The sequence below is a fragment of the Carcharodon carcharias genome, chromosome 4, assembly GCF_017639515.1.
Source record: "Carcharodon carcharias isolate sCarCar2 chromosome 4, sCarCar2.pri, whole genome shotgun sequence".
Classification (NCBI taxonomy): Eukaryota; Metazoa; Chordata; class Chondrichthyes; order Lamniformes; family Lamnidae; genus Carcharodon; species Carcharodon carcharias.
The window spans coordinates 147685140-147704328 of NC_054470.1; the positions used below are offsets into that span (position 1 = coordinate 147685140).

The window sequence follows — 19189 nt, forward strand, 5'->3', positions numbered from 1 at the left end:
TGCATTATTAGCTAAGGAGTCAGTTACTACAGTAAGGAGAGATGATATCTTGGAGGGGGCATTGAATGAAGCCTTTGTGGGTAGAGTTTAGGAATAAAAAAGGGGCAGCCACATTGTTAGGTGTTTATTATAGACCCCCAGATAGTCAACAGGAAATTGAGGAGCAAATATGTGCACAATTTGTGGAGGTGTGTAAAAATAATAACAATAGGGTAATTAGGTGATTTCAACTTTCCCAACAGTAATTGGGATAGGCATAGTGTTAAGGACTTGGATAGGGTCGATTTCTTGAAATATGTACAGGAGAACTTTTTAGTCAATATGTAGAGGGTCCAACAAGGGACGGTGCAGTGCTGGATCTAATTCTGGGGAATGAAGTCGGACAGGTGGCTGAGGTGGTGCTGGGCGAGCATTTTAGTGATAGCGACCACAACATGGTACCGTTTAAGTTTGTTATGGACAAAGAAATCAATAAGTTGCAAAAAAATGTTTTCGATTGGGGGAGAGTGGATTTTAGTAAAATAAGGCAGGATCTGGCCAAGGTAGACTGGGAGCAGTTACTTGTCGGGAATCTACAGAAGAACAATGGGGGGTGTTCAAAAAGGAAATGGGGAGAGTACAGGCTCAACATACTCCCTCTAGGGTAATAGGAAGGAGTAACAAGCCCAGAGAACCGTGGATGACCAGAGATATTCAGGTTACGATGAGAAGGAAAAGAGAGGCTTTTAGCAGGTACAAGGGAAGCAAATCAGCAGAGGCATTAGTGCAGGGTGGAGCTCAAGAAAGCAATTAGGAGAGCAAAGAGGGAATATGAGAAAGCTCTGGCTGGTAAAAATAGGGAAAATCCCAAGATATTCCGCAAGTATATCAATGGGAAGAGGATAACCAGGGAAAGAGTAGGGCCCATAAGGGACCAAGGGGGCAATCTATGGGTGGAGCCAGAGGACATCGCTAGAGTGTTGAATGAGTACTTCACATCCATCTTCACCCAAGAGAATGAGGATGAAGGTATCGAACTCGGGGATTGAGACTGCAAGTTTCTTAAGCAAATTGATATAGGGAGTGACAAGGTATTGGAGGTGTTGGCAGGCTTAAAAGTGGACAAATTTCCAGGTCCAGATGATTTGTGTCCCAGACTGCTGAGGAAGGCAAGGGAGGAGATCGTAGGGGCTCTGACCCAAATTTTTAATTCCTCTCTGGCCATGGGGGAGGTGCTAGAGGACTGGAGAACAGCTAATGTGGTTTCGCTTTTTAAGAAGGGTTGTAGAGATAAGCCAGTGAACTACAGGCCAGTGAGTCTCACATCAGTGGTAGGGAAACTACTGGAGAAAGTTCAGAAGGAGAGTATCCATCTCCACTTGGAGAGGCAAGGTTTGATCAGGGATAGTCAGCATGGCTTTGTCAGTGGGAGGTTATGCCTAACAAATTTGATTGAATTTTTTGAGGAGGTAACCAAATATGTAGGTGAGGGTAGTGCAGTTGATCTAGCTTGTATGGATTTCAGCAAAGCCTTTGACAAGGTCCCTTATGGGAGACTCATAAAGAAGGCAAATGCACATGGGATACAGGGTAATTTGACAAGGTGAAATCAAAATTAGTTTAGTTGTGGGAGGCAGAGGGTGATGACAGAAGGATGCTTTAATGACTGGAAGCCAGTATCCAGTGGCGTACCACAGGGATCTCTGCTTGGTCCCCTATTATTTGGCATTTATTTAAACAACATAGGTCTATGTTGGGGGTAGGATTAGTAAGTTTACAGATGACACAAAGATTGGCTGGGTGGTTAACAGTGAGGTTGAGAGTCTTGGGCTACAGGAAGATATTGACGGGATGGTCAAATGGGCAGATAAGTGGCAGATGGAATTTAATCCTGAAAAGTGTGAGGTGATAGACTTTGGAAGGAGTAATTTGACAAGGAAGTATTCAATGAATGGCATGACACTAGGAAGTTCTGAGGAACAAAGGGACCTTCGCATGTGTGTCCACAGATCTCCCAAGGCAGAGGGGCATGTTAGTGGGGTGGTGAAAAAGGCATATGGGACTCTTGTCTTTATCAATCGAGGCATAGATTACAAAAGTAGGGAGGTCATGTTGGAGTTGTATAGAACCTTAGTGAGGCTACAGCTGGAGTATTGTGTGCAGTTCTGGTTGCCACATTGTAGGAAGGATGTGATTGTACTGGAGGGGGTGCAGAGGAGATTCACCAGGATGTTGCCTAGGATGAAACATTTAAGTTACGAAAAGAGGTCGGATAGACTTGGGTTGTTTTCATTGGAGCAGAGAAGACTGAGGGGCGACCTGATCGAGGTGTACAAGATTATGAGGGACAGGGTGGATAGGGAGCAGATGTTTCCCTTAGTTGAAGGGTCAGTCACAAGGGGGCATAAGGTCAAGATGACTGGCAGGATGTTTAGGGGGGATGTGAGGAAAAACTTTTTGACCCAGAGGGTGGTGACGGTCTGGAAAGCACTGCCTGGGAGGGTGGTGGAGGCGGGTTGCCTTACATCCTTTAAAAAGTACCTGGATGAGTACTTGGCATGTCATAACATTCAAGGTTACGGGCCAAGTGCTGGTAAATGGGATTAGGTAGGTAGGTCAGGTGTTTCTCACGTGTCGGTGCAGGCTCGATGGACCAATGGGCCTCTTCTTTTCTGTGATTCTGTGAATCTGTGAACATACAAGGAAATAAGGACATTTGTAATCATATCATAAGCTAAAGCATTGCCTTGCCACATAGAGACAACAATTAACAATTGTTTAGTCTCTGTAATTTACAACAGGATGAAGCAGGGTTCTGAATGAGGATATGGAGGACAATCTAACTGATGTAAATATTGAATGAACTAATGAGACTTAAGTCGATAATTCATCAGGCTCAGATGACATACACCTCAGAATACTGAGAGGAGTCTGTGAGGTAATAACAAGTACCAACAATAATTTTTCAAAATCATTTTGAGAAGGGTATCATATGAAAGGAATAATAGGTGTTTAATGCCACACCACAGTTCCAAAAAGGCAAGTGATTATTTGGCTAATTATAGACCAGTTAGTCTCACATGAATAATACAAAAACTGCTAAAGACTATAATAAATGGTTGTTTCAAAGGTAGGAGCTAATCAAGGGCTAGTGCCATGGATTTGTAAAGAGCATTTGATAAACTGACAAATGCCAGGGATTTCTATTAGATTCTCTCTTGCTCTTCATGTACATAAATAATTTGCATTTTAAAAAATTGATAACATGGGATTAAAGGGCATGGCAATCTGAGGAAGAATCCAGGAGATATAATCAAGTCTGGGAAGAGGGGAAATATGCAGCAACTAAAATAAATTTTGAAGCAGTACATTGTTGGGTAAAAGATTAGACAATGGAAATATTTCCTGAATGGTAAATTTTCAATGAAGTGGAGGAACGGAGAAAGGTGGAAGAAACCTAAAAGAAAGATATGAAATTCTAGATTGTTTTTTTGAGATGTGAATTATCCTTTACTTTTGAACAAGGTGAAACACAAGCAATATTATTGAACAAATCACACATATCATTAGGATAAACTCTTGTTTTTAATCGCCCTTCTCTGGTACCTTTTTCTTACTTTTGCCAGTCATCCACTTCTTTCCATATGTTGTTTGTCACATATGCCATGTTTCATAAGCACTACAGCATATTACAAACAGAGAAGCAATCATTTACAGCTGGTTTATATTGTCTTGAATCTGGCCTTTCTCAAAGTCTAGGAGCCAGACGTTTACAAGAGGGTACAACTCACCTCTCATTAACCACAGGAATTTATATACATATATAATTATGTGAATTTGCCTATTTAAACTACTACCCCAGAGACATAGGACAGGTTAAAGTAAAGATTTATCTTGGCAACTAAATATCATAATCATATCTCATCAGGAATGTCACAGGACATTCATTGGTGTCAATTTTTTGCTGTTGCCTTCTCCATTGTTCTTTCATTAATAGGTTTATGCAGAAAACAGCTGGGCTTATGCCAATTCAAACACTTTGGATGTGAATTTGGTTTCGGCAGCAGTTACATTAGCTTTGCACCCTCTTGTTACTTCCGGCGCTGTACGTCCTCTTTGAGATGGATACCTTGCACGTGTGTCCACTGTGCGCACTGGAAGCATGTAAAGTAGCTCCACCCTGTTTATCCTACAGGCTGATTAGACTTCCTAATTTGGACCACGGAGGTCCATTGAACAAATTTTTGCATCACTCGCGGAGAAGAAATCCAAAGCTGCAAGTTGGCCCTCATAAGTTCTATTTAAAGGGCAAGGCACATAACTTGCAGTTAAGGTTCTTTGAAAAACTCCTCCTACTGCAAAGTGTCTAAGTGTGCACTGGAGTATTTTTGAGAGGGTGTTGCTATGTACTTCGAGACTTGACAGAGAATGTTGTGGAATCCTTATAGGGAGGATAGAGAATTGGGTGACAAAGGCTGCAACAGATTTGGGGGCTTTAGTTGCAGTGCCTCTGGGCCTGCAGCACAACAGGGAGATGGAGCAGAGGCTGTGAAGAGGGCAAGGTCTACATCTTGCCTTCTGCCAAGTTGGAACCAGATGCCTCTATGTTCCTTGACAGTGACAGGAGGTTGTCTGCCGGATCAGCCAATGTACCCAGCATCTCGGTGTGCATGCCAATCTATGCCACCCTATCAAGGTTCTCCTCTGAGTACTCGGCAGCAGAACTCATCTGTGACCTCTCCCTCTGGTGAAACAAACCATCCCTTACCACTAGCCTAGCTGCAGCCTACTCTTGCCCAGTCACTCACCATGTGCTGATCCCAATTCTATAGTACCGTCCTAGGTATATGCAGTGCCAGTATCTGAAATAGTGGCTGTGAGTGTCAGATCGAGTGATGGGGCTTTTTTTATCAATGCTGTGCTTTTTCTCTGCCTCTTCCTCCTGGAACAGCTGTAGCTGGGCAGGTGGTAGTTTTTGTGCATCTGAAAGCAGAAAATCAGAAGGGGAAGGTTTGTATGAAGGAATGGGATTGGAATGGATTGCAAGGGTTCCATGGTCACACCATCTGCTGCTTGCTCATCATGCCAGGTAGCAGGATGAGTGTGCGCTGGGAATTGAGAAGGGGATGAGGCAGGAAGATGCTGCTGATATCAGTGATACCAGATGATGCAAACACTGTTACAGCCAGTTCCATGATGCTGAGAGCCATCTCCTCCATAGGGCTTAGGAGATGCGGGCGACCTTGTCCCTGCCACCCCTGCTATGCTTCCTTATATTGTGTGTCATCCTGTCCTGCAAGAGAGAGGACTGAATGTCAGTGTTGTGTCATGTTGTGTTCAGGTGATGTGCCTGCCACAGCTGAACAACTGGAGATATAGGGCGGCAGCAAGAGGTGGTTTTGGCAGCGTCAATAGGTGTGTGAGGGTAAGCTGGAGAATCTGGATTTTAGCTGTGAGTCCTGAGTGCCAGGGAGTGCTGCTGGGTGAGTGATGGGGATGTGCAACATTGACCTTCACCTGGGAGCAGGAATGAAGGTGGGAGGGTGTGGAATTTTGCACCGCTAGCCTGCGTGCTGGCTCCATCCTGCCCCTGGGCCATTTTCTCAGAGGCCGGATGGGTGGGGCAGTGGGTCGCCTCCTAAGCTAATTAGAGGTCTATTGTTGGAGGCTGCCTAGGATTTTCCAATTGACTTCCAGGTTCTGCAGGCGGCAGGGGACAATACAGCTGCCTGAGGCAGCTTCCTAATCGCAGACTAGGGGATGCAGCTCCTCTGGTAGGCATACAGGTCCTTTCTGCCTGCCTGAGTTCAGCAGCAGCCACAGGCCACCATGTGGAATGGTTTATTCTCCACAGTAGGGCCTGACTGTAAAAGCATTTTTTAGTTTAAATTTGAAAATAGTTGGAGAGAGGGCACCTCCATTTTGAAGCGCCCTCTTCCTGCCTCACCGGTAGGGGCATAGTGCTGCTGCTTTCAAGCTGGCAAGCCTTCTAACGTGCCTCCAGCTTTAATAGTCCTTCCCGCTCTCTGGTTACTAATCCACCAATTCAGGGAAAATCACAGGCGAGTGATTGTTTCCCGCACAGTGAGGGCATCTGACCCTTATTTGAACCTGATGACAGGGTTCGGAAGCCTGCAGGAAAATCCTGCCTTTTGTGTTCAATTGGAATAATTCACTGGGAAAGTGGTAATGGATTCATAGGTTTTGATCATGGAGGATGGCCAGAAGAAAGTGTATTGATAGATGGATGAATAGCAATGCATAGCTGTAGTGTAAAGTCTTATATTGCAAATTCTTGCAACAATGCTGCTGAACAAAAATAAACTGGCTTATGATTAATAACAACTGTTTTCATATACAAAGATTCTTTTATTTAAAATAATCAGTTTACCTTTACAATTCACCTTTGTTGCTATTTTGCCTCCTTTTTGAACTAATTCTTACCTGTTTGTCATTACGAACTGCTTTTGCTATTCTTTGTCCACAGAATGTTCAGGACCACTAGGGATGGAGGGAGGGATTATATCCAACCAGCAGATTTCAGCATCCTCAACACACCGCGCTCTGTTTGGCCTGCAGAAGTGGTACCCATACTATGCCAGACTGAATAAAAAAGGTCTTGTAAATGCTTGGACTGCCGCAGAGAATGACAGATGGCCATGGATTCAGGTAACAGATGGGTGTACAATGAGGGACAGACTAAAACATAATTTGCAACTTTCTTTTCTTAGATGTTGACTATGATAAAATGTAAAATAGTAGACCCTAAAACAGTCATTTTTTTAATTATATTTTATTTATATAAGACCATAAAATTAAAAACCAATCATTTGAACCTATAAATTAATGTGTTATTGTCTGCCTTTTTGTTATCCTAACATATGGCTAAACAGTATTAATCACTGTCGAGTTGATTGCTAAAATGGCTCCTAGACAATGAAAGCAGAATTACAAGCCAATTTGTTAAAGATTGCATATAAATTATCAATTGGATTTTATGCTTCATCATTTTACTGAACTGGGTTTATTTATATCCTCCAAATGGTAAACATTGTATCCTGAAAGAAAGCCATAGCTATCCAATATTGTAAAGCAGTTTGATTCATTGGTATGTCTAACCACGTAATTGTAGAAGCTGTCAGTATGAAATACGATGATTAAATCAAATGAGAGCAAGAGTGCATCTTTCTTTTGTCTTTCAAGCTTAGCTTTATGGTCAGAACTATCTTAAACAAGTGCTAAATATTACAGGAACACAAAATAATTACAGTGGCACAAAATACAGATCATGTGTTAGGTGCTCAAACTGCTCCTCACTGCATGGAGTGAGGAGCTGGAAGGATTCTAATCAAGGAAATGATAAACTAAAGGGGGATGCAGTTCTACGTACTAGATATCAGAGTCAGGGGTGGAATTGGTATGGGGGAATTGTACATGATGCAATATTAGGCATGGAATTATGAGGTATCATGGGTTAAATGGAATGGGTCTAAGGCCATAAATATAGTAACAGTCAGCATGCTGGATGGAACGATTCCAGGGTAACTCTCAAATTATTGCAGAAAGAGAAGGTTGTGAAAAGACCAGTTGAAGAAGGGAAGTAGCCACGTCCAGCTGAAAATAGTTTGTGTAATGCTAGACCTCTCTATGCTCCACTAAGATCAAAGCCCATAAATATATAGTTATTTTAGATTAGTTGCCACACCACACTCTCCTAGTTCGAAACTACACACTACTCCTAGGATCATCCTGGAAAGCAAAGATAATCCCGAGCTTCTATTCTCCAATGCCAATCATTTCCTTGAAATCCCCTCACCTGTCCCTCCACTCTCACCTCCAATGACTAGTACAAAGAGCTCATGGAGCTCCTCATCAATAGGAAATCACCAATCATCCAAGTGACATCTGCGCCACACTAGTACCAGGCAATGACCATCTCCAACAAGAGAGAATCTAACCATTGCCTCTTGACATTCAATGGTATTAACATTGCTGAATTCCCCATTATCTACATCCTGGGGATTACCATTGACCAGAAGATGAACTGGAAGAGCCATATAAATACAGTGGCTACAAGAGCAGGTCAGAGGCTGGGAATTCTGTGGAGAGTAACTCATCTCCTGACACCCCAAAGCCTGTCCATCATTTACAAGGCACAAGTTAGGAATGTTATGGAATACTCTCCACTTGCCTTGATGAGTGTAGCTTCAACAACACTCAAGAAACTTGACACCGTCCAGGACAAAGCAGCCTGCTCGATTAGCTGCCAATCCACCACCTTAAACATTCACTCTCCCCACCACCAATGCACAGTAGCAGCAGTGTGCACCATCTACAGGATGCACTGGAGCAACTCATCAGGGTTCCTTTGAAAGCACCTTCCAAACTTGCTATCTCTACCACCTAGAAGGACTAGGGAACAAGATGCATGGGAACACCACTACCTGCAAGCTCCCCTCTAAGCCACACACCACCCTGACTTGGAAATATATTGCCTTTCCTTCACTGTCACTGGATCAAAATCCTGGAACTCCCTTCCTAACAGCACTGTTGGTGTTCCTACAATATATGGACTACAGCAGTTCAGGAAGGCCCTTTGCAAGGGCAAAGGGGGGATGGGCAATAAATGCTGGCCTAGCCAGAGACACCCACATCCCATGAGCCAATAAATAAATCAATCACATATCCACACTTATTCCCATCTCTCCCCCTTTCTCACCAAGCCATTGATCTCTACAGCTTTTGGCATGGTTGGCCAAACCATCTTCCTCAGGTTATCTCCTCTGTTGTCTGGTGGTATTGTTCTCACTTGGTTCCACTCTTAACTATCCAGATGTAGCGAAAGCAGATCCAGCAATGGCCTCTCTTTCTGTCTCTGTACTGTTACTTCTGGAATCCTCTAAGAATCAGTCCTTGGCTAGCCCCTCTTCCTCATCTGCATGCTGCCACTTGATGATGTCCACCTGAGAGAGCAGACTAGAACTCGGTTTAACATCACTTCCAAAAAAACGGCACTTCCAAAATGCCTGCCCTCCCGCAAGCACTGCCCAGGAGAGTCCACCTAAATTTTTGTGCTCAAATCTCTGCAATGAAACTTAAACCCATGACCTTCTGACAACTGGGAGATTGAAGCCACCATTTTGAGCCAATGCCACAAAATCCTTTGCTAATAAATTCCATCCGTCTTCCCAGGTGTTATCTCATAAGTAATGTAAAGCCATGTCAGACTGGATAAAGAAGGGTTTGACTAACAGTGCAATAATAATCCCCTTAGCCAATATTGAAAAATATTCAGCATCCAAGCTCCTATGCCTGTTGATTTCCTTGATTGGGGAGACTAATCACATCAGTCCTGCACAAGTGCATCTTGTCAGTCCATGTTGATCAAACTCGAGCAGATGGCTGTGAGCATATCTGATTTAATCCATCTTTTTCTAGTCCCAGGCTGTGAAATGTCAATGATGAGAGGATAGAACAACTCAATATGACATTCTTATAGGTAATGGCTTCTGGGTTAGGTCCAAAGTGATGACAATAGCTTAGTTTTACCTATATTGAAGATGCAGAGTTATCCTAATAGTTAAAATGTGTCAACTTATTCAACTTTAGTCCCTATTTATTGGCTTAGAGGTGGATATGCGTACATTTTGGGGGATAAATTTGATTGCATAACATTGTTTCTAGTGGCACTACACTGGGGGCAAGCAGAGCCATGGGCTTGACCTGCATGGTCTGTGCCGTGTTCTTCACTGATGTCAATGGGGAATTACATGTGGCCCACAGTTCTGTTCACCCCTGGGAAAGCAGCATAAACACAAATGAACTTCTCTCCTTTAGATCTTTTATCTCTCTGGATATATTTTCGTCACTTGTCATATTTAATAATTGTGGATAAAATTAACTTAGCAAAAATTATTGACACAGAACAGAGGTCTCAAGCTGCCCATTTAAAAGTTGGTTGGTGTTGAGAGGGCAGCGTCAGAGATTATTTATATGACAGTTAGGTTAGGGAGAAAAATATGTTGATGACAGCTGGCACGCAAAGTTGCCCTGGTGATGTGTTATGGTGTTATGCTGTCCCTGGTATGAGATTTTATTCCAGTAACAATGAGCTAAGGGGCAGTAATCCAGGTTCAGTGATTCAGGTTGATGTCACTATTTTCTGCAGAACCATTGGGACGAATCTTACCCACTTAGTTTTTGATGGTATGTTGGAAGCATATCTGGGTCGGCAGTCTGACCCTGCAAGTAACCTGCCATCTGGCTGAATTTTGCAGGGGCCCCAATTCAGAGGGTGCCTCCAGGATTGGCATCTATGTACTGGGTGGAAGGAGCAGTCAGAAGTTAGAATGAGGGCTAATTATTTAAAGGGCACCAACAGCTCGCACAGTGGCAGAATCATGCATTGTCATGGAGTCATGGAGCCATTGAGGTCTGCAGCACAGAAAAAAGCCCTTTGGTCCATCAAGTCTGCGCTGGTCAAATAAGTACCTAACTATTCTAATCCCATTTTCCAGTACCAGTCTCATAGCCTTGTATGCCATGGCTTGCATGCATGCCTCATGCCATTGTTTGACAGAAAATTTACAGAATCAAAAGAAGGAAGATGCCTGAAAGGGGAAGGAAGGCAGGTCCTCTTTCCAGAGTGGCAGGAGGAGGCCAGACAACCTCAGAGTACGTGGAGCCCATGTCCCTTTGTAAGGATTGACAATACAGCTGGTTATTTCTGCAACTGGCCTCAATGGAATGACACCAATTTCCTTTTGCTGCAAACTATCCAAACTACTTGCTGCAATAAGTTGCTCCTGTCAGCACTGGCCTAACACAATGGCTGGTACATTGAGTTCCAGTTTCCCCCTTCATAGTGCTGTAATGATGCTGGATTGAGCCCTCAATGTCTGCCTGCTGTGAGCTCCCCTTCCTTACCTTACTTCATTGCCAACACAACGTGCGAATCATGCAACATTGAGAAAAAGTCATTGTATGTGTCAAATGCCTCTTTATTGGCTTCTTAATTGTCCAGATTGGCTGCACGTTTCACCCATGGGTGTTCTCAAACTGGGAAATCGGAGGGAGGTGGGAAGACATCAGGTTATCAGCCCAATGTCTTTCCTCCCCATTTTCCTGGCCCCACCACCCCAAACCCACTTACAACAGTCTGGGAAAAATTCTCCCCATTCTATTTAAATGTAAGCATAGTTCAACACAAGACACCATAATATAATTGGGCAGTTCCTTTGTTTTTACCCACTAGCGCAGCGTTTTTTTTTTCAACTCCCACTATCGTAGTGCTTTCTGTAGCAGAAAGTATATTTAAAAACTCAATGTGCATGGTCATTAAATGTAATGTATAATATTACTGAAAAATGTATGTTGTACTTGAGTGTAGGAATAATGAGAAGAGAGGGGAGTCATGAAGAGTGAAAGAGTGGTGATTCATTGCAGGGAGAAATCACAAGCGGAAGAATTTTAGGGGGCCAATAAATCTGAACTGGGATAAGAAAACGCTAAGATATATGGACCTAAGTTCTGATTTAAAGCTAGTAATTTAGCTTTTTTTATATTTGTTCAGGGGATGTGGGTGTCGCTGGCTAGGCCAGCGTTTATTGTCAATCCCTAATTGCCCTTGAGTGGTGAACTGCCTTCTTTAAACGCTGTAGTCCATGTGGTGTAGATACACCCATGGTGCTGTTGTGGGCGTGGCGGGGGGGGGGGGGGGGGGGGGGGGGGGGGGTGCGTGGTGGGGGGGGGGAGGCGGTGGGGAGGAGGCCGGGGAACTCCCAGTAGAAATTCTACCCTGTCATCTACTGCATTCTTTATAGAAATCTGACTTCTCAAAACAACTCTATATTGAATTTGTCAAGCATGACTTGCTTGTAATAAATCTACACTGTTAATGCTTGATTGACCCATGTATTTCTAAACCCCCACTAATTTAATCCTGAATTATGAATTCTAAGAGCTTCCCCAAAACTGATGTTAGACTAATTGAGCGATAATTACTTGGGCTCAGATTTTCGTTCCAGTGTCAGGTGCAGAGAGATGGGAGAATTTAAGGCTCCATGAACCCGACCTTTAAAAATGGTCGCCCAGACAGCACATTTTCACTCTGGGGGAGCAACTGGATTAGAAGTCAGGGCAGATGACCCTGGAAGAACTGAGAAGGCTGCCAGGTGTGGAGGCAGGCTTGCCGGAGGGCCTACTTCGGGGATCCAGAACTGTGTCAAAAGTTTAAAAATAAAGAATAAAACATGAAACACCCCTCCAACCCACATCCTCACCCCCTTCACTCACCCCAACCCACTCCGCATCCATGCCACTTGAAGTGCTCTCCTACCCCCATGACCTCTCATGCCCACCATGCCAAGCTATGCCCCCCACCCACCCTTTATGACCTTCATGCCCCCAATATGAACTCCAAACAACCCCTATGGCCCCTCATATGGTCCATGCTAACCCTCCACGCACCCCATGACCCTTTTAGCCCCTATGCCAACTTAAGTGTCAACTGATGCCAACCCATGTCCCCCACTCACCACCCCTTTCCCTTACACCTACCATGCCAACTCACCTAGTATCCATCATGAACAGAGCTCAGGATTCATGCAGAAGTGAGATAAAATTAAGTTCTGTAAAATAAAGTTCTAAGTGTCAATTGCAGACTTCATTGTATTGAAAAAACACTCCCCTTCATTAAAAAAAAGATTTACTGCATTTCCATTCTTTCAACTAAATAAAGCCTTATAACAATAAACATTTCATTTAAATGCACAATCCCTTATAACAAGAATTAGAATTCATAGCCCCGCATCAAAGAGTCTAAAAACACTCGTAGCTGTCAATCAAACTATGAAATGACAGGCACCCTATCGTGATAATGGATGGTTGTGAAATCAGTCACACAACACTAATCCACTAATAGAAACTCAGGCTTATGTCAACAGACAGAGTGGAATAGCAAGCAATTATTTTTAAAAACTTCAGACATTTTTTTCAAAGATTTAAAGGACAGGACTTTTAAATGCCATGACAGCTTTATAGCTCTCTGTGATAGGTACTTTTGACAGGTCCTCTGGATACTTCTGACACATCCCTTTGACATATCCTCTTGACAGGTGCTTCTGACAGTTTCACAGTTGATTTTGATAGACCTGTTGACAGTTCCAATGGGTTTGACAGTAAATGGGTTTATGCACTTTTAATGCACATTTATGTCTACTTTTAACAATTCCAGTGGGCACCTTACATCCTCCAAAGGACACCTGACCTCCACCAAAGGGTACACTTCCATCACCATCAGAGACTTTACCTCCCCAAAGGTGTCCTGGGACCAGATCCAAAGGGGTATCTTACCTCTCCAAAGGGGTACCCTGGCTGTCCAAATGAATCCACAAAGTTCAGACCTGCTCTAATTTGCATACTTCGGGTTTCACACTCCAAGGCTACCAAAATCCCATTTGACAGGAGGCAGCTGATGATTTAAATGTCCAGTTGCCTCCATAAACAGTGCATGTGCAATTTTGCACCCGCCCCCATTCTCACCCATGCAAAAATGGAAATTGCCATGTTCAGGGTGGTTTTGAGGGTTTTCCGCTTTCCGACATGGCAACAATCTGGGCCTTGGTCTCACACCCTGGGATTTAGGGTGGAATTATTCCAGATTTGGCCTAAGTGCAGTAGCGGGCAGGAAAAAGAACATTTTACCCACTGACCGCAATGGCAGCTTTTCATGCCGTATTGTCCCAATCCCACCTCATTAATTATGCATTGCTGGGAAACATGTGTTTTCATGCTGGATGGGCTCTCATTCGTCCGCTATACCATCACTTTGCTGCTTCACCATACGGGTGCCATATTTAAAGTGCAGCTGCGTGCTCACCTCTCAGTGCTTCAAGACCAGAACTGCTATATGGAAGACATGGCCCTGAAAGGCAAGAAGACTGCACCCCCTGATTTAATGATATGTCCCTCGAGTGCCTTTTGGGTGCAGTGGAGACCTACCACAAAGTTCTTTACCCCTGCTTTTGGCGAAGGCCAGTAAGCAAGGTCACCAATCCAGCATGGGAGGCGGTGGCAGTGGTGGTCAGTGCCAATGCCCTGCAAAAGATGACAGACACCCAGTGCTGTGACAGGATGAATGGTCCCATCCGTTCCAGCAGGATTAGTCACTTCTCATTACTCTCAACTCACACACTCACCAACCCATCACATATCCACAGGGATCTCACACTTCAAGGGACAACACCACTAACTCTCACACACACCCTCACATCTTTCTCAGGCTCCTATCCTCTCAAGTTCACAAACATTCCATGCAGTGCCAGGTGTCCTGCTCACACTTTCTCCATCTGTTTTCATGCAGGATAAACTGGCTCACAACAGCAGGAAGAGGTCCCAAATTGGGTATGTAGTGACCCGCATTAGGCCTCTCACTCACTTTGAGGACCATGCCACATGTTGACTGGTGAGGACATGGACCGTGCCTGCAGCAATGGTGAGGTCAGTGGCGAACACCCACGCAAGCTCCTGCACCACATCATCCCTCACTCACCGCAACAGTGAGTGCTCTCTCTCCTGCTTTTGACTCTGCTGCCACGCACTATTCATCTCTACTTTGGTTCATGGGGAGCTCTGCCAAGTGACCGACACCCTCAGCCAGCCAGACCCTCAGCTCCATCCAGGTCCTCACCTCCAGCCAAGAGGACAGCTCCCTCCTTTCAAGAGCTGGAAATAAGCAGCCTAGAAGACTGTGTCATGAGGTCGCAAGTTCAGCCGAGCTCCTCAGTACTTGTAGGACTGCTGGGGAAGAGGAATCTGTGAGATCTGAGTCAGATGACGAGCCTCTGAATTTGGCCTTCCAGCTCATCTTGGAGAGTCAGCAGAAGGCAGAGGAACATCACACAGAGCTGTTAGAAGCCCTCAATAGAATGGCACACAAGTCAGAGGAGTGCATCTACCTGCTCACTGAATTCATGGTGCCCACATAAGCGCATATGGAGGTCTCCATGGGGAGGATGGTGGATGCCATGGAGATCCTGGCCCAGCAGAATGCAGAGATGCACACACACCTGCACTCCTTCACGATAGCCACAGGTGAGGTCCTGCAGTGGCAACTCGAGAGAGAAATGGGGCATCGTGACATCCCCCCAGGTGTTCCTTCCTGTCAAGGTGTCAGGCCAGGGCTCCCAGGCACCCTGGGGGAGGAGGAGCGGCTGCCCCCTCCTTCCAAGACCCCTTTGCCTGTGACCCTCTCAACTTTGTCCTCTATCACTGCAGAGGGAGCAGCCACAGCTCTCCAGAGGTCCCACGCTGAAGTTATCAGAGGCAACAGGGCCAACCATTAAACAGGCTGTCTCCACCTCTGCTGCAAATGCCAGGGCAGCACCTACAGATCTGCAGCATTCAAAAGTTAAGAAATTCACAGTTGCTTGCACAAATGAACATCTATTGTCACTTTACAATCTGAAATTATATTCATTTTCACTGAATAATGTGTAATGGTGTCTTTCAGCTTCATTGACAGGCTTCACAAGGCCTCCCACTGCATCTCCCTCCCTCATCACCACCCCCATCCCCCACTAGCAGTTCAGCTGCACCAAGCTGACCCATGAGTGATCCTGGAGGGAGAAGTGTGTATGCGGCAAGGCCTTTCGGAGCCTCATGCAAGCAGTCTCCCACACACGCAGATCCTTCCCACATCACACTCATCTCAATGTCCTGAGCATTTTCAATGCTGCCTGCTGGGGGTCTCTTTCAGTTATCCATCTGATCTGACCTGCATTTCTGCCCAAACACTGATCACACTCCCATGCAGCACCTGATCTCACCCGCCACGACTCTCATTTCACTTTTGACTTAGCAAGCATGGTGCATCTAACATTTTTCTTCAGGTTCCCTGTCAATTCCCCTCCCCCAATCACCCAGGTCCTTCCCCCCATGACTCCACTGGCATCACCTTCCACCATCCCTCTGTCATCTACCAGCCACAACCCTTCATTTCCGGGGATGTCCTGGTGAATGTGCATGTTCCCTTCCTTCCCGAAAATCCCACCCCCATCCACATTGACCTCCCTGACCTCCTCCTTCCCAGCCCTTGGAACCCATTCCACACCCCTGGACTCTACCACCACCACCACCACCACCCCCTGCTCCTGCTGGACTCCCCCCCACCTTTAATCCTTCCCCCTTCCTGACTCCTTCCTCCACCCTTCTTCTGCCACCCTTATTCCTTCCCCTCTCCAGACTCCTTCCTCTCTCTGGACTCCTCCCTCCATCCTTAGTTCTTACTTCAGCCTTACTCCTTCCCCCTTCCTGACTCGTTCCTCCCTCCAGACACCTTCCTCCCCCGGACTCCTTTCCCTCTCCAGACGCCTTCCTTCTGCCTGGACTCCTTTCCATCTCCGGACTCTTTCCCATTCACCTTCCTCCCCCCTTACACCTACGTCCCCAGTTGTTGTCTTCTCCTGCATTACTCCTCCCCTCGTACTCCCTCCCCCCTCCTCCCTGGCACTCCCTCCCCACTCCCAACCTCATACCCCCAAAACCTTTGCTCTCCGCTCAAAAGTTCACACCGCCCGACGCCTTCACTCCCCACCTCTCAACCTCACCTCGCACCCCCCCCAACCCCAACCAATACCTTTTCCTCTCCAAAGCGACCCTAGATCTTCCTCTCCAAAACCCCAGTACATCTTCCTCTCCCAAAAACAGCTGGACATTCCTCTCCACCCCCTCGACGATCATCCATTGTGAGCAGACCCTCAACGGTGACTTTCCACCTTCTGTGCGCTGCTTTGCAGCAGATGTCTGTCCATGAGAATCCACCCAGCATGCCATGGACATTCCTCCAGGGTCCCATTGCTGTTGGGCTCCAGCATCTTCTGCTCCTTAAATGTCCGTGATGTGAGCAAAGACCTGGTGGTAAGTCTCATTTTCTGCATGTCACATTTATCAAGATGTGTTCTGCACTGACGTGTTTTCCCACCATCGTGCTCGGACCATCCAGTGTCGAGCGGTGATCCTGGCAAGCTTGGCTTATAATGACATGCAGTTGTATTACAATAAGGCTCCTGATGCCAATGGCAGGAAACACGACCCATCAATGATGGGCAGAGCGGACGACTGCATGCTGCTTTCATGTGTATCCGATTTTTGGCCTTCTCTCCATATTGTCCACTCACGCTGTCAAACACACCTGATACCTGCGGGCACAGCAAATTCCGCCCTTAGGTTCACTTTTTCCACAAAGGATTGTGGGATTGAGTTATGTTTAAGGATTGTACTTGCAAACAAAATGAATTTCCAAAGCTTTATAAAGGAAAGATGCCGGGCTAAAGGCATTGAATAAATGTATCAAAACCAGCTGGACAGTTTGTGAAATTCACTGAGGATCAAATATCTCATGATGGCTTATTAATCAGAATGTTTCCCATTTATCGTGAAAGCAACATGAGATGACCTTGTTGAACTCAAATCCCCAGGGGTTTATTGATGGTCTTACTGGCAAATTATTGTAGGGAGGAAGTTAGCATCTGAATTCTCTCCCAGCTGGTAAGCTGCAGTGGAACACTGCAGGAGTCAGGTCAACTGGGTTCTGTGATACACATCCAGAGCTGGGAGCTGAAAGTGCAGCGAAAGCAGTGTGAAAGATGGCAGGCACCAAAATCAAGTATGGTTAAATGGACAGGGAACAACATTGATGTGATAATGTCATGTCTGACTTTAGCAATTTGATTGGCCAGTAGAAAGAAATAAATAGCCCCGTTACAGACACAGGTCAGCCATTTATTGGGTTCAGAGGCTCAAGTTGTTCCTGTAATCAGTCTGATCATTTCATTTTAATGCAAGCTGACTCACATAACCATATACCTATTTTCATGATAGTATAATTTGGCAGTGGAAGATATATAATAATAACATCCTTTTCTAAGCCCAACCTGATAATCATAACTTTTGCTCATATATACGTCAATCCTTCCAAAGTAGACCGAGTGAACACTCGGTGAGTTGAGGCCAGATATGAATGATTTATTTCACAGCATGTGAACATACAGAGCATGCATATTCTAGTTTGCTTCTCAAAATAAAGAAAATAATAAAGAAAATAATAAACTCACCACAACAGTACTTTACACTTAAGAGCTGTTTTGCAGGTATTTCCATTATTATCATGGGCAGGATTTTCCCCTCATTGGTGGGCACGGCGGGCAGGCCCGAGAATGGCCGCAAGATAGGCCGCCACCCGTGATCGGGCTCCAAGCACAATTTCACGCTGGCTGGCTATTAATGGGAAACGTGGGCTGAGAGCCTCAGTGCTGCCAGGGTGGGCAGGAGGACCATGAGCGCTAAAGTCTGCGCATGCGTGGGGGAGCACTCACTGACAGCTCCCTTAAGGCACAGAGCTGCCTCAGGGAGCTGAAGATTTTTAAGATGTTAAATAAACATTTTACAAATGCTATAAATGTCTCCCCATGAGTGACTCAGTCCCATGAGAAGGGACTTGTTAAAAATGATGTTAAAAATTTTAATTTCTTTTTTAGTAAGCGTTGGAAACCTCATACCGCCCGTGGATGAGGTTTTGTAAAAAATGCGAAGGCTGCCTGGCCTATTCGCCCATCCACCAGCCGAACAGTTGAACGGGCAGTGAAAAATACAAATTAATGACTTGTTTAAGGGCCCTAATAAGCCTCTTAATTGTCGGCGGGCACACTGCCACTTCTTGGGTGTGCCTACCAACCGAGAGATCGCAAGAGTGTGTGATGACGTCAGGACGCTCACTTAACATCATTGCACACTATTTCACTCCTGTTCAGGTCGGGTTCGTGTCCCGCCCGCAGGATTAAACATTTTGCCCCATCTTTTCTGGACAATTGTTGACTCTAAACCCCTGCATTTTGGTCTTCACTAGGGAATAGAGCTGCCCCTCCATACAGTCTCCATTTTTTCTCCTCTCTAATCAGCACAAGTCTAGTGTCAGCATTCAGTCACTCACCAGAATCATGTCACTTAACTTGGCAATGACCCCTACTGCATTCAGATAAATTGAATTGTTACAGCAGCAATAAGTGAAAACTATCACCAGAATGGCAAACTATCTTTCAGTGTCTGGAACATGTTTGTTCAGACAGTTAACTGAGTCATACCCTATATCTCCAGCCCTGTGATCTTACGAATTGAAGCCCCACAGCTATGCTTAGATGTACTGTAGCATTTT

At 45.2% G+C, this 19189-nt stretch overlaps 1 protein-coding gene across 1 annotated transcript in view; it reads left to right on the forward strand.

Moving 5' to 3' along the window:
- The window catches only part of LOC121276884 (EGF-like repeat and discoidin I-like domain-containing protein 3), a 318995-nt gene that overhangs the window by 165805 nt on the left and 134001 nt on the right, over positions 1-19189 (forward strand). Inside the window, exon 6 of the mRNA XM_041185494.1 lies at positions 6467-6648. Coding sequence (XP_041041428.1) covers positions 6467-6648 — 182 coding nt within the window. The remainder of the gene's footprint in view (positions 1-6466; positions 6649-19189) is intronic.